The sequence below is a fragment of the Lipophrys pholis genome, assembly GCF_963383615.2.
Source record: "Lipophrys pholis genome assembly, chromosome: 3".
In the NCBI taxonomy this organism is placed as follows: Eukaryota; Metazoa; Chordata; class Actinopteri; order Blenniiformes; family Blenniidae; genus Lipophrys; species Lipophrys pholis.
Window position 1 is genome coordinate 10,979,863 of NC_137627.1, and position 15,635 is coordinate 10,995,497.

At 39.5% G+C, this 15,635-nt stretch overlaps 3 protein-coding genes across 3 annotated transcripts; all 3 read left to right on the forward strand.

The window, feature by feature from the left end:
* Positions 1-20: 20 nt before the first annotated feature.
* polr2i (RNA polymerase II subunit I) lies at positions 21-2,683 on the forward strand. Its single transcript, XM_080460267.1, has 6 exons — positions 21-173; positions 320-374; positions 1,085-1,158; positions 1,380-1,454; positions 1,551-1,602; positions 2,023-2,683. The coding sequence occupies exons 1-6, from the start codon at positions 112-114 to the stop codon at positions 2,083-2,085; spliced, it is 381 nt and encodes a 126-aa protein (XP_080316393.1). The 5' UTR covers positions 21-111; the 3' UTR covers positions 2,086-2,683.
* A 2,533-nt stretch (positions 2,684-5,216) lies between these two features.
* Positions 5,217-6,915, forward strand: pglyrp5 (peptidoglycan recognition protein 5). Its single transcript, XM_080459884.1, has 4 exons — positions 5,217-5,284; positions 5,375-5,570; positions 5,751-5,869; positions 6,065-6,915. Exons 1-4 carry the CDS (start codon positions 5,266-5,268, stop codon positions 6,238-6,240), a joined length of 510 nt encoding a protein of 169 aa, XP_080316010.1. The 5' UTR covers positions 5,217-5,265; the 3' UTR covers positions 6,241-6,915.
* Positions 6,916-9,042: 2,127 nt separating this feature from the next.
* foxg1c (forkhead box G1c) lies at positions 9,043-11,110 on the forward strand. Its single transcript, XM_080460193.1, has one exon. It carries the CDS (start codon positions 9,053-9,055, stop codon positions 10,259-10,261), a length of 1,209 nt encoding a protein of 402 aa, XP_080316319.1. The 5' UTR covers positions 9,043-9,052; the 3' UTR covers positions 10,262-11,110.
* Positions 11,111-15,635: the final 4,525 nt, after the last annotated feature.

Consider the following 15,635-nt stretch of genomic DNA (forward strand, 5'->3'; position numbering starts at 1 on the left):
AACGCATGCGCTCACGCTCTGTTTTCAAACCAGCTACATCCCCTGAGGAGGCAGTGGTGGAGAGACGTCTGTTCAAACTTTTGCTTTAATAGTCAGTAAATAGCCAATAACATGGATTTAGACAGTGGAACCTACGAGCCAGGGTTTGTTGGGATCCGGTTTTGTCAAGAATGGTGAGTTTGCGGTCGTGTAGCGACTGGAAAAGTTAGCCTCGCACGTTAGCAACGTGCTAATAGGTACTCGCTGACACTTAAGTCACACTGAAGCAAATACTGTCATCAGAGCACAATCTCAATAAAAACTTCTCTTTTCCTTCCAGTAATAACATGTTATACCCTAAAGAGGACAAGGAGAACCGCATCCTGCTTTACGCGGTAAGCGTCCGGCGTGTGTGCGAGTTAATGAGATGTCTAATGTTTATAAAGATGATTATAACCTACAGAATGTAAAGGCTTTCCAACAGTAAATGGTGAAGACGATCGTACCAGTCATTGGGATTTTCATAATTGATTTTAAGACATTCAATTAGGGATGATTGTCGTTTACGTCCGCTGCAACTTTATTGCTGTAACATCCCAGTTTATTTTTGTTGTTTAGTGAATGGCTGCTCTTCCAGGATCAATAGACACTAGAGCCACTCAATAAAATGCAAATTTATCAACATAACATATATCAAGAGACTGTCTGAACTGTCCATTAGTTATTTTCCGTGGACTGTGCAACAACAAAGTCCTACTGCCCGAGGTTGTGTTGACAACAGAGATTATTTCACTTCGTTTCTCCATTATTTACTTTTCATGGAATTTACTTAAAACATTGCATGGTATCCGAATATTGTACAACCTGAGTATACATCACTGTTCACATACATATTCACTGTTATTTAAGCACCTTTCATAGACTGCAACCTTTAAATTTAAAGGTCTTTACCTATAAACAATCCTGCAAAAGCTTCTTCATCTGCTCGGATCACTGTGCTCTTGTGCCCATTGTCAGGTCTGTTCCATGTGGGTGTTTTATAGAATCTTGGATATGATAGACATTTTAATTGTAGGTATGTTGAACTATATATCTCCCCCTACAGTGCCGAAATTGTGACTACCAACAAGAGGCAGATAACAGCTGTATCTATGTCAACAAAATCACCCATGAGGTTGAGTAAGTAACTGCAGTGTCTCTCACAAGAACAAGAAATGTTTTTATTGAATTGGATGATCAGATTTTTCTGCTTTAATATGTGACAGCCTGAAGTGAACATTGAGTGTATTGACGCATATTGTGTGGAAATCCTGTAAGGGACATATCTCCTACTCTGTTTAATTATTTAATAAAAACTACTGCCGTGTCATCAACCATCTCATTCTTTCGCTATTTTCCAGTGAACTGACACAAATCATCGCAGACGTATCTCAGGACCCAACACTGCCAAGAACAGAGGACCACCCCTGTCCCAAGTGAGTTTCATCACTTGCATCCGACCTCTGTATTAATAACTTCGTGTTTTTTTTTTGTTTTTTTTTCCCCTTTGATTGACTTAGTTTTCTTTTCAGGTGTGGACACAAGGAGGCAGTGTTCTTTCAGTCCCACAGTATGAATGCTGAGGTAAGAAGCATTACTTATTATTAACTACAGTGTACAGTTTAACATTTTAGAGCTATATTCATAAAGCAGCCATCTTTTTATATTAAGATTTAAATGCTAAAGATTTAAATTAAAATATACAAGGCTATTACAGCATTTTGTCAGATGAGTCATTGTTGGGGTTTTTTTTACCCAGAGGCCACAATAAACAAGGAAGATTTTTAATATGCTCATTTCAAAGATTTCTTTTGGATTGTACAGAATTGCTATATTGACTGTTCCCACATCTCACGTTTGACCCAGACAACATTTGATAGATTACGTAATATTATAAACCAGTGTAACTTGTAGCGAATCTCTTGTGTTTAGATTGTAGAATCAGATGGAACCAGCTTTATTTTTGTCTATATTTTCTCAAAAGCTCTGTTCTGTCCCTCACAGGATGCTATGCGACTCTACTATGTGTGTACGGCCCCTCATTGTGGACACCGGTGGACAGAATAAAGCCAGACAGTCATGGAGATGTCAAGCATTTCCAATTGTAGCGTGTGTATTCCCAAGAAATAAGAAAAAAACATGCAGAACTCAATTAGAGGGAGTTTTATTCCTTCCATGTCAGACAAGTACCAGCACAAACTCATAATAGGGAGGAGTGTGAATCATAAGAATACATCAGGTTTGTGACTAAGCAGCACGTCTGGCTTCTTCAGTCGTGTTTTCCTGATTTTTACATGATAACTGTAATAGCTTTTTTTTATAGCAGTTGTCAGTTTCAATTGTGTTGTATTAAAAACATCTGCCTTTTTCCTAATGTGTCCTCTGTTTTATCACCTCGACTAGATGTTTTGGATGCCGTTTGTTTCGGTGTGACTTCAAAGGTGGAGGAAAACCATCCAAACATTTCATAATGAACCTGGTGAAGTGTGGGGCAAGTACGCTCTGATCTGGGGTGAATTTTTCTCAGCGATCAACCGATAATAGTAACATTCATCCAGAACAAATCCACTATTACGCTGATATAATTAAAAAAAAAAAACAATTACAAATTTTGACTTGTATGGAAAAACACAAACTGCAATAAATACAAATATTCTTATAATGGAATCACATGTTATTCTTGTTTTTGTTCAACTGGATTCCATAATTTAAAATTTTCAAAAATGCTTGAAATTCCTCAGTTTACATGTTTTGAGTTTTGAAGTACGTGACAAAGTTTTGAACTCGTTCATGATATTATAGCTTCTTCCTCCACGTTCTGCTGGTTCCTCCTCTGGGTGGGATTTGCGGTGGTCTCTGTCATGTGGGGCTGTGAGGTCGTCTTGCTCTGGGGAGGTTTTGTATGCAGGAGTGGTTTAGGTAAGCGCTGACTGCCCTGCCTCCTGGTGCTGAAGGCAGATCTGTCAACTTGCACATGCACACACAAACAGCGAGATCCCAAAAAAAAAAAAAAAATTAGATTAAGCAATTTTTCAGTAATAAACAAATCAATCAAACACAAATCTCCATTTTGTGTGTGTATTTGATTTTTTAAAAACCTGCCTGGTTAGTGTTACACAGCCACACCCGTTTCCTGCAAGTGGTTTTACTGTCCTGATCTGGGTGTACTGCCAAACAAATCTAAGTCAATTATTGACTGACCTGCTGGTGTTAACCTGACAGAAATACAATATACTGAGGTGTGTCTGGGTTTATTATGGTAGCAAGTGAATGCAGCTCTTAAAAAATCGTCCTGGAGAAAAATCTGACGAGTAAAGAAGAATTCACTTTGCCTTGGGATTCAAATTAGGATTGTTCTTTTCAACAACTTAATGTACAAATGTGACACAATCCAAGTGAAAACTCCAACAGCCCTCTCCAACTTCACCTGATGACTCCGCAAATCCCCACAGCAACAAGAATTGTTGCCATGAGTTTCAGCAAAAAGTCGATTCGTTCACCCGTTCCCTGAACCGCATCAGCTCTTCAAACTTTTCTGAAGTGGGACAGTGTTGTTGAGCAGAGCAGATTTGCTGTGATTTTAAATCCCACCTGCCGTCTTATTTAGAGTTTATTCTTCCACTCTCACAGTACAATGCAGAGGTATCTCAAGCTTGTTAGTCCATAAGGACCATAAAGACATAGTCATCACTAAAAACAAGTACAAGTCATCAAATTCCATGAAAAATGTCACCAATGGGATCATTTGTACAAAAATGTCACCAATGGGATCATTTGTACAAAAATGTAACCGTCGGGATTTTGAGCAACATTTTCAAAATGGTGCTAATTCAGTCAAAACTATGAAGAAATGAATTCATAAGATAAAAAGACACGTATTTACTGATGTATGAATGTTGAGACATGTTGCATGTTTGAACTTGGGTTCAAATTTGTTGACTGCCTGAGCCCCTTCGCATGCAGTGTAATTATTGTCATTATAGGTTAATAATGCATTTATTAATTTTCAGGACGTTTGCGACGAGCAGAACTGCACATTACTCAGTACTCTTGAAGTAGTTTTGAGCCTCATAAACGTTGGTGACAACTGTTATGAAGGCTTGTTCGGATAGAGCCCTTAATGAATCTTCTGCATGAATCACAAAGCTACATAATCCTTTGAACGGCATCTTAAGAAACCTTCAAACAAGTAAATCAGGTTTTTAACAATATGAATGAGTCACTTCATCCCTTCAGTTTTCACCACAGTAATCCATATGCAGCTCATTGCCACTCCTTAACTAATTTCCCCATTTTGGGTCAACCATATGTGCCACGCAAAGTTGCAGAACGGGTAACACTGACGTCTTTTCAAATTTTCCCATGACCTGAATTTGAAGAACCAAGTTGACTCAGTCCACATGGTTTTTCCTCATTATAATGTGTTACGATAATGTTAAACCAATCGAACAGTTTCTCTCTCTTCTGCATGTTGGCAGGTTAGCTCAGCTTGATTGTCATTAGTCGATAAATGTGTTTCTTTCAAGATCTTAGATTGTAGAGCATCATCCGCCCACTGACAGCTTCGCTAATGTATCACATTAACACGACATAATGTAATAGTGGTATTAACACAAGCCTGGCTGGATCTGATCCCAACATAGATTGAAATGTACAGTCAGGACGGGGAGGGAAATCACAGCATGACAAAACCTTGCATTCACACTTTGTGGTCCAATTCAAGAGAAATAGTCCTGAATGCATGTTTCTGGACTGTGAGAATAAACCCTGAGAGAAAACGTCCAAAATCCACACAGAAGGGGACAGGACTATTTACATCTTTTTTTTGTTGTTGCAGTGTCTAGAAAAGTAATTCCACCAATATCTTTGGGAAGTAATGAAATAATTGAATTCCTGTCTCGTGTACAAATAACGTAATGCTTGATGTGTGTGAATAAAGCTGCTGCTTTATTTATTTATTTTTTTGTGTACAACATTTGGTAATTGTACTATTGCACACTTCCTCTTTTTTTCAGACTTGTATCTTCCACATGGTTTTGTATGTACCAGTTGGGTAACTGTGGAAATGTGACATTTCAGCCAGTCAACCAGTTGGAAAAAACATCAGTGTTGATAAGAAAAAAAAAAAAAAGATTTTAACGTGTGACAGCAGAGAACAAGGAAGGTGTACTTCCCAAAGGCACGCCCTCTCTGAAGCAGGCATTGATAAGGGAGCAGCACACTCCGTTGACACTCAGAAGTTCAACAATGGCTGCGGCTCCATCAGGTATGAATGCACACAACTCCAGAATTACATTTTCAGGTATGGCACAGGTCAACCTGTAACACTGAATGTGCTTTTTAATCCTCTTTTCAGTGAGTATTGTTTCAAGGGCGGACTGGGGTGCAGCTAAGCCGGTAAAGAGGACAACTTTAAAAGGTCCTGCACAGACAGTTGTCATACACCACACTGCTGTGGCCAAATGCCAGAGCCTGCAAGAGTGCATGGGGCAGCTTGTCAGCATTCAGTCATACCATATGAAAAGCAGATCCTTTGACGATATCGGATACAAGTGAGTACCTGCCTTACAAGTTCAAAATGTTAAAAGAAATTGTTGCATGAAACAAGAAAAATGTCATATTTCCTGTGTTTTTACAGGAACAAAGTGAACATATTCAGCCCACCAAAAAATGTTTTCCTTCTCTCCTTTTTTAATGTGATGTTATTCAAACGAGTTTTCTGTTTTGGTCAGCTTTCTGGTCGGAGGTGACGGCACGCTGTTTGAGGGTCGCGGCTGGGGTGTGGTCGGGGCACATGCTAAAGGCCACAATGATAATTCCCTTGGGATTGCTTTCATGGGGAATTATAACGGTAAGAACTCCTTTTTATCTCCTTACAACAATCCGAGCATGTCAAGTCTAAGTAGCCCTTAGGAAATGAAAAGCCTCCACATATGGTATCTGTTTTTTTGTGGGGTTAATATTTATCTATTTTATGAATTCAAAGATTTATATTTGAGAGGTGTCGTATTGCAGGTAGTGATGATTCTGTCTGTTTGGTTTCCAGATGATGATCTCTGCCCAAAGGCAATAAGCTCTGTGAAAAACCTGCTTCAGTTTGCAGTGAGCCAGAACTTTCTGGAGGAAGAGTATGTCCTGAAAGGACATAAAGACCTTGGACAGACAGAGTGTCCAGGGAACAACCTTTACGCTGCACTACCACAGCTGAGGAACACGTGTTAAAGCCTGCAGCACGTCAACAGAGAGAAAATGTAGCTGATTCAACGTCCTTCCTAGTTTTGCATGTTGAATAAACAATTAGTAAATATAATCATTGATTTAATTTAGGATCGTGTCACAAATCTAATCTAAATGTTTGTAAAAGTTACTCGAGAGGTTAAACACTAATTCACCTGTTGCTATTGTATTTCCATAAATTGAGCAGAGACTGCTTGTTATTGGAAGTTATTTGGGGGTAATGTCACAGATCTGTCAGGGTGCACTAACTCCTCCAGCAGAGGGAGCCATCACATGGGGGTAGAATCAAAACAATGGCCACATCCGTCTCTATGTTTAACAACTAAACTGATACAGATTAATGCAAATGCATTTACATTTAAATTTTGATTTGAATGCATTGTTTTATAATTTGTGTTTCTTTATGGTGCCATACAAGTGCAATATTACTCAGGTGTGTAATTCATTCATGAACACATTTTAGTTATTTATTGTGCAAAGAAAGATTGCAACTATTGTAATCTGTTCAATCTTTTATCACCGCATCAGCATCATCTGAAATTAATAAATAAAATAAAAAAACATTTTCCTGAAATGTTCTGACTGTTTTATTTGGCCGTTGTTCATCCCAGGACCGGCTTGGGCTCAATGTTGTACTCTTAAAATCATAAACTGCTCGTGAAAGAGGGTGTCATTAAGGGCGTCATTAATTAACACAAGACAGGCAAGCAGGAAGAAGCAGGAAGAAAAATTCCAAGGAGGTACTACTGAGACAACAATGCACCAAAATATTCCAACAAGTGCTCACTTGTGCAGCTCAGGGATTGTGGATCAAATGAAGAAAAGGTGTGGAGGTGTAACAGATTTTTCTGGTTGTCTTGTCTGACAGTTGATTTCTAAGCTGCGGTTTCACAGTTCCAAAAAAAAGTATCAGGAGTTCACAAAACAGAGTTAGTTAGAAGTGTGCAAACTTGGACTACATCGTTCCCCCACCTGCCGAGTAGTAATTCTATGTTGAATGCCAGTTTTCAAAATGTTTTTATTGTTTTTGACCTATAAGCTGTGCTATTTTTGTCCAGTCTTGATAGCTATACTACATAGTTTCCCCTCCATTTATTCGCTTTTATTATCTTCCCAAAGAGTAAAAGGAAAAATCAATCTCTCCCCAGTCTTAAAAACTTTAAAAAATAAAAATAAAAAAAATTAATAAATAAAGCTATGAAGCATTATCAATGATAATACTGTCCATTCTGTTTATTATAACCTATTGACAACATTATTCTTGGAATTGTCAAAAATCCTCAGTATACTCATATTTTCTTCTCATAAAATTAGAATACTTCAGATGTTTTCTTTTATCAATTGTCCATTTTGTTATCAGACTTTAAAAAATACTGTAACATGACTCAAGAAAAATCTGCTGCTTCAAGCCTCCAGGTAACTAATAAAGTTGACAAAAATCTAGAAGGATCTTATATCATTTGAAATAATGATAAATAAAGATTTGTAGTGGCCCTTTTAAAAAGTGTTGCCCCACATGGCACTTTTCTCATTGTGGAAAAAACAAGAGTGCCGTATCATTAAGCAACACCATGTAGATGTTGGTTGGCTGTTAAATGAACCATGAATGAAAACAGCAAAAATAATTTTGTAATTTTGTGACTTCCTATCCAAATCGTGTTAAGATTATTTTTGTAGAAATTATTTTAATTATGCATATATTGTGTGTAAATATGAATAGAGTTGCTCATTTACAGTGTCTGACGATTTTAGTCAGATTGAGAGCACACAAAGTTACAAAGAATTATTTATTTTCTTTCTTTTTTTTCCTGAAATCTAAGTATTTCCATACATATAAATGGTATCACATTGCTGCAAAAGATCATTGGGCCTGTAGCCCTTTATGATCGGTGTGGGGCCTTTTCCTTCCTCTGTGTTGTGATACTGGGTCAAGGCCTGTCTCCTTGTCTGGTCAGCAAAGCATCTAATCATTTAAATACGCCACTGAAGCTTTTTGAAATTGCTGGCGTACACCATGGATCCCCTTGCCCTCAGTTGTTTAGGGATCATTTAGGCCCTGGTTCAATCTGGTCTAATTAGAATGTCGATTAAGTTTACGCAGACAGAGAAAAAAAAAGTAATTAAGGGATTATGGTGGCCCCGAAGGAACGGCGTGTGTAGGAGGATTGAGTTTCATGAGTCACGGAAGTGTCATAATTGCACCTGAAAGTTCACAGATCAGTCACACAGATTGACAGCACACTCATTCCATCCCGGGTTCAGACGTCTCGTGACACGGCAGCATGTGCGTTTAGTCTAAAGAACGAAATGTTGATTTCTTCTCGCGTTTTTGCTTCAACATATCACTGTTATAGAAAGGCTATAAATAAAACGTCTTTGAATATTGAAAAGTGTTTGTTTGTTTGTTTGTTTGTTTGTTTGTTTGTTTGTTTGTTTGTTTGTTTGTTTGTTTGTTTGTTTGTTCGTTTGTTTGTTTGAATCCATTTGTAATAACATTTTGGCTTTGCTGAAAATAATTTAGGATACTTTAATAGGAGAAAAACCAAGATTAGTGGAACGTGCGTAATTTACGCACGATATGGTTCACTTGGAAGTTTATGCGCTGCGCGTTACTGGCAAATCGACCTGTGCCGCCGTGATCATGCGCATTTGTTGTCACTGTGTCTAGTCAGCGGTCTTTGGCGCCACACCACTTTCATTCAGCACCTCATTGCTCGGTGGGTGCAGCGACACGCTCTCTCGCCATCTCCGGACAGCACTGAGAGTCGCAGGAGTGACTTTCACCATCCAGGCGGAGATGGAGGACTTGAAAACTTCTAACCGACTGTTTCACAAGTCTTCGTTCAGCATCAGCAGCCTGTTGTGGAGGAGAGAAGGAGCGATGGGAGATCGGGAGGCTCCATCTCATTCTCAGAAAACGCGCCCGGCGCACACTGGAAGAAATAGTGCAGAAGAAAACTTTGTCAATGAGAAGAACTGTGAAAACTTCAAACAGGGCACTAAAATGGACATCAAATTGGCTGAGAGTCGAGATGGAAACAAGGAAGACGAAAAGAAAAGTGGAAGGATTGAAGAAAGTGTTAAACCCGAGAAACCTCCGTTCAGTTACAACGCGCTCATCATGATGGCCATCCGCCAAAGCCCGCAGCGACGGCTCACACTCAACGGCATCTACGAGTTTATCATGGGGAACTTTCCGTACTACCGACAGAACAGACAGGGGTGGCAAAATTCAATCAGGCACAATCTGAGTCTGAACAAGTGCTTTGTGAAAGTCCCGCGCCACTATGATGACCCTGGCAAAGGTAATTACTGGATGTTGGACCCGTGCAGTGAGGACGTCTTCATAGGTGGGACATCGGGGAAACTCAGGCGCAGAGCTGCACCTGGCTCCAGAGCCAAACTGGGTCTAAAAAGGGGAGGAGGTCGATTGATGTCCCCTGGCGCCGCAGCAAGTGTTACTTTGGCCGCAGCCAGTTCGTTTTACTGGCCGGTGCCGCCATTTCTACCTCTCCAGACGCCTGGACGCACACACCTGAGCGCAGGGACATACCTGAGCGCTCACCCCCGCATTTCCAACCACGCCACTTCGGTGGTTTCACAGCGGGCACGGCTCAGTGCAAGCGCCGCGGACACCGAGCGGTTCATGCAGACGCACCAGGAGATGTCTTACATCGGAGTCAGCTGCGCGCAGTCGCGCGGCCATCAGATTGGCACGGCCTGCACCGCCTTCTCCACGTCCATCCCCGCCTGCACGCTGCCTCTGTCGGATCCCTGCTCTTTTAACATGATTTCGGGTCAAGCCAGCTACTTTTACTCCCATCAAATACCGTGCGCCGCGGCGTTTGGTCCGTGCCAAGAGGAGTGCGCCGTCTCCAAAACGTCTCCTGGACAGTTTTTATCCAAGAGCGGCCACTCGGACCTGGGAGTGTGCTGTAGTGACGTTCCAAATTATTACCCTCAAATCTGTTCAAGCCCTCCGTCGTCTTGGAATATAGAGAAATGAATCATCACACTCACCGTGCATTGCTGAGTTAATCAGATCACCAAGGGAAATAATTAAAGCGTCTTTCTTCTACAAATTCGAAGTTGTGGCTGATGAAAAACGCAGAGCAATAGTTGTAATTTGCAATTTACTTGTGTGATAAAGAAATGTGTAGAGCTACAGCAAAATAGGACAATATGCTTCAGCGGAAATTATTGCATTTGTGCGAAAGAAATGTATATGCGCACGAAACCAGTTACTGGGTCAAATGTCAAAAATGTAATTAATGGCCGCACTGTGTCTGTTATAGCTGGAATTATATTCACCTTTTCAAGACAAAGTTCATATGCTACCATTTCTCATTAATCATTTTCCACTTATAAGCTCATAGCTGCTGTCAACGTATTATTTGCGCACTTGTTATTTTCAGCCAAAAGGAGTCGTCTGAAATTTACCTGCCAAAAAAGGCTATTGCATTTTTTATTTTATTTTATTTGTTCGAAATAATTAGATAGACAGAACTTTGTTTCACGGGGTTATAATTGAAGTCGTGTTAACTTTTAAAAACGTAACATTATTTGGGAGCAAAATGTTATTGAAGTTGTGCACATGAGATGAAGTCTCCAAAATCAAAGAAACCAATTCAGATACACTTTCATAATATGTACCTCGCCTTGAAATTTAAGTTTGCAGCGTAACTGAAACACATGTTAAATGATACTGCTTTTCCGCACGTGTTGTCTTCAATTTCGATAATGTTGCACCTAAAATATTACACTCCTATTTTAATCACCTTACATGTAATTAAACAATAAATAATGCATTTTTAATTGTGCTTTCTATTCACCTCATTAAAACCTGCTGTTGTTGATTGTTCTTATTTGGCTGTGTTATTAAATGTTTGAAGATTTGAGCCCGCACATGGAGGACTGAGCATTGCGCAGATTGTGATGTATAACCTCAGCAGGTAGACAGGACGTTTCCAGCCCCCCTGATCTTAATGATCTGTCTTTTGTTTCACCCTGCGCTGACATCACTGCCGGTTCAACTTTCCCTCACCTCTGCACGTCGCCGAATTAATAGAAAAACGTAATGTATGGGGATACAGATTAGGGCAGCTTTCTGGATGACTGCCTCCTTTGAACAAAAGCCTCTTTATATCAGAAGAGTCCAGCCAGTCACATATTCCAGCTCAGTGTAAGTCACAGTCGGCTGTGGTTGAAGCAGACAGGTCCGGATCAGGTAACATCACTGTTGGCAAACTGACTGTCTAAGACAGATAGGAAGATGATAATATTTTCATTTGCTGCCAAGAGTAATGGAGGCAGCACAGAGAGCAGGAGGATAAGAGCTGTGAAGCAACAGGTTCATGGTGTGAGTTTTATTCCCTGGGGCAGGAGTAACGAGATACTGTTTGCTGTTAAATATGCACATTTTTGACAGCTCTGCTCACGGGGCTATAAATCAGGCTGATAACATGTGGCTCCACTGAGGTGCTGAGTTTTGGTGATGTTCATCTGCTGGAAAGTTACAAGATGGACATGCTGAGGTATTAAAGACTGGTTTCCACTCTTGATTGACATTGATCAACCCTTTTTTTCCGGGCACCTGTTGAAATATTTAGAAATGGATCTTGTCTCCTCTTAAATAAACTTTGAAGTTTTTCAAGTGTGAAAATGACCAATATGATTCTCTATTTCACGAATTATTAGACCCCCCCATTCTCTCAGCCTGATTGCACCAGTGTCCAACAAAACATATAATGATGTATTCTGCAACTTGTTGCTTTTACTTTATTTTTTTGCAAGATGTTATATTATTCCAACATTCACTGAAATGGAGCTATATGAGATGTTCAAAAGGAAGAATCACTGTTTAGTGCCACATAACTGAAATGTGATGCTAATCATACAATGTTCACAGTAAAACAAACACAACATTGAATTGTTGTTTCTCATAGCTTTTTCCATTATATTTTGTGCCAGACGTCCAATGTTAAAATACCCAAATTGTCAAAGAAATACAATAGTGAAGAAAGTACAATATTTCTCCTCTTATTTTGATAGATTATGAGGAGAGGAAAAACATAAAATGGAAATACTACCATAAAATGTAAGTGTTTAGTTATATTGTACAAGACCAACCAAACAATTAAATAAAGTGTCATTCAAAATCTAGAAATAATGGTACTTTGGAATCATGAGACCAATCACTCCCAAAAAAAAATTGTCTGCAAGATGATTTGTGAACATATTTTCACTAGCTTTTACAAAAAAAACAAACAATAATAATAATAAATCAGACAGGATATGTCGGCAGCTCAACCTAGTTTAGCTTTTGGTCCAAAGTTTGAGCTGAGAAGGTTTCCAGTCGGTGAGTAATGCAGACATGGAAACATGAAGATCCACCCTGTTAGAGTACTTTGGTCTGGAGAGAGAAGTCGGTGTTTAAGTGTGCTGTGTCATGTTTTTACATTCCAGTTTTTAGTTTTGGCAGCGCTAGTTTACTTGTTGTGCTATCTAAACCAGTTTGTTTAGTTTTGCTTATTCGTCATCTGAAACTTATTTCAAAGTCGGGAGTGTTTACTTTGTTGTATTGACATGTTCACTGAAAATTGTGACTGTGAATTTAAGTATCCGATATGAAATATCATTTCAGGTTTAATTTTCTCAGTGTAAAACAGTTTTTTGCACTGCCATGTGCCCAGCCCTAAGGGCCGCAGGCTAAAATCTGAATGCCAGAGCATTTAATCTGGACAATAATGACCCGTCTGAGAAGGGTGTTGTTCAGTTTTCCAGCAGGAAACATCTCCGTTTGAGTTCATGCGAAACCTTCATGATTAGAAAGTTTTAAAATATTATTGTAGAACTTTCTGTGTGGAGGTTGCATGTTCTCCCTATGTGTCCGTTGGTTTCCTCCAAGTCATCCCCACGAGCAATGTGCTGTGTGGCTGTCTATCGATTGGTCAAGTCAGTGAAAAAATGTAAATAAAGTAGGATTCTTCTACGTGGATAAGTGTTACTACCGATTCATCGTGTCCAAAACTCTGCATTCCTGCTCTTGCAAGAGAAGCCGCCCCAAGTTCTCTCCACCTGCGGCTTCTTCATCGCCATCAAGCAGTTTGAGGACATCCTGACCCCTATTAACACCAAACTGTCCCGCTTCGAGGCCCGGTTCGCCCTGGTGGAGGTGTTCCACCGTGAGTTCCAGGCTCTGCGGGACTTGCTTGAGTTCGGCCAGCAACAGGTACTGGAGCTGGCGATGGAAAACCAGAGCCTGCGAGACACGGTGAAGTCACGTTACCACGGGTAGGACTGTCGGAGGAGAACAAGAAGATGAAGGAGTTGGTTCTTGATCTCCAGAGCAGGAGCATGTGGGTCAACTTTGTCTTTGTGGGACGGCGGAAAAAAGCGTAGGAAAGCATAATCGATTGTAAAACATGTCAAATAGGTTTTGGTAAATGATGTTATATATTCAACCAACTACATACATTAGATACGGGTCAGGAGTCATTACTTACCTGATTATTAGTCGTTTATTAGTAGGGATGGCAGAGGATTCAGTCGAGCATGCAGGTAACATCTGGTTCATACTTGATTTGAATTTGCTGCATCTGCCTAAGTACAAAAATACCTGAGCTGTGGTATTGAAATATTTCTTCCTCATTAGATCTGCAGCACTTGATGTAGTCAGTCTGAATTCAGTTGTGTTAATGTAGAATTAATTAGAATGAACGTTTAAACAACGAGAAACTCTATATGTTCATATAAACATTTCTAATATTCAAATTTAAACAACTTTGTAGTTGATTCTTTTTTTAGTGTAGAGTGTTTGAACCTCATTAAAATAGTAGCTTTTGTGTCAGAGAAAATTTCAATAAAGTTAAATGTGTTGGATTTCACTTGTAATTAGATATTCATTTATCATTGTATAGTGACAATATTTTTCATTTCAGTTGCAAAAAGCATTTTGAATAAAATAATATTCACAATAAGAGGGATTTGCATTGAAAAGCTTTAGTGTAATGGTTTCAAGATTATACACCAATATCTTCCTCAGTGTTTTGACTCAGTGTGTGTTGATTTAATCTTTACTCCTTTAATTGGGCAGTTGCAGAGTGTTTTCAGAAAACTGTTGTCCCCCCACCTGCGGGGGATCCTGAGCTCACTTTACTCTGCAGTTTAATAGGTGAGTCTTTCTGGCCAGGGTAGGTGCGCCTTGTGTTGATCTGGAAATCAATCCCACACACTCACCTCACTCAGCAGCACACAGGCTGCCTTTATCTGCAGCAAGTGGTTTCTACAGGTGGTTGCGCCACCCTTTGAAATAAGGTGGGTGGGTTGTACACCCGAAGGCGTCTGGCTGTCTCTTGTCAGAAAGCCAATCCCTAAGCTTCTCAACGCTGTAGACAGTGTAGTATAACACACACACACACTTTATCTAACATGCACATCCTTTCACCTGTTTCTTGTGTTAAAGAGTTAAACAAAGACTTAACTGAGCTGCAACAGCTTTCTCTGTGTTGTTACTGCAATTATTTTAGACTGATTTAGAGAAACACTCATCTGTCTATTTGCTGAATTTTATACTCAGGAAAAGCAATAATAAACCCTGCGAAACCCATCAATTCATCCATCTTTTACATTGATTTATCATCGGGGGCTGGAGCTGAAAAGGGAGGGTACTGTCTGGACAGCTCACCAGTCATCTCAAGACAGACACACATGTTCACACCCACAGGAGATTTAGTCTGACAGCTTTTGGATTATAAGTAAAAACTCAGAGAAAACTAATGTATGGAGAACATGAAAACACAGCATGATGTTCTTCGTGTGAATGTTAACCACTTTACTGTGCAACCTGAAGGTAAAACCAACATGATTCCCATGACCCCTTTTGACAGGTCATTGTAATTATGAAAGAAATCACCAGATAATAATAACGCGCACTGACCAACTGCTCACCAAATTGTGTACCCTAACACAGCCACTCTTCATTCAAGATGAAAAGCATTTCAGAAATCTGCTCACCACCACCTTACTACAACAGATGCCCTATCTGACTATATCATGTCTTGTTTTTTTAAGTTGTGTTTTATTTGCATTATGCCTTTATAGGGAGAGGAGAGTGACCTTATTTAGTAACTTCACGCAACTATAAGTTAATGAAAGTCAGAGAATAAATGTTAGTATATGTCCATCATTATGGTACAAAACATACTCCCAATATTCTAAATAATAGCACAAAAGATGCTGGTATCATTTACAGTGAGAAATGTACCTAATTTACAAACATTAAGGAATTAATAACACAAAATCTTATGATTTCTGTCATTCATTCCTGCCCTAGTGTCTGATTACAGGATCATGCTTTGTAATTTATCTCTTAATCTGCT

Excerpts from the sequence above, each read along its gene's own strand:
- polr2i (XM_080460267.1), top strand. The coding sequence starts at position 112 with ATGGATTTAGACAGTGGAACCTACGAGCCAGGGTTTGTTGGGATCCGG. Across the intron at positions 174-319 it reads ATCCGGTTTTGTCAAGAATG|TAATAACATGTTATACCCTA; the intron begins GTGAGTTTGCGG and ends TTTTCCTTCCAG. Across the intron at positions 1,603-2,022 it reads CCCACAGTATGAATGCTGAG|GATGCTATGCGACTCTACTA; the intron begins GTAAGAAGCATT and ends TGTCCCTCACAG.
- pglyrp5 (XM_080459884.1), top strand. Across the intron at positions 5,571-5,750 it reads TTTGACGATATCGGATACAA|CTTTCTGGTCGGAGGTGACG; the intron begins GTGAGTACCTGC and ends TGTTTTGGTCAG. Across the intron at positions 5,870-6,064 it reads TTTCATGGGGAATTATAACG|ATGATGATCTCTGCCCAAAG; the intron begins GTAAGAACTCCT and ends TTTGGTTTCCAG.
- foxg1c (XM_080460193.1), top strand. The coding sequence starts at position 9,053 with ATGGAGGACTTGAAAACTTCTAACCGACTGTTTCACAAGTCTTCGTTC.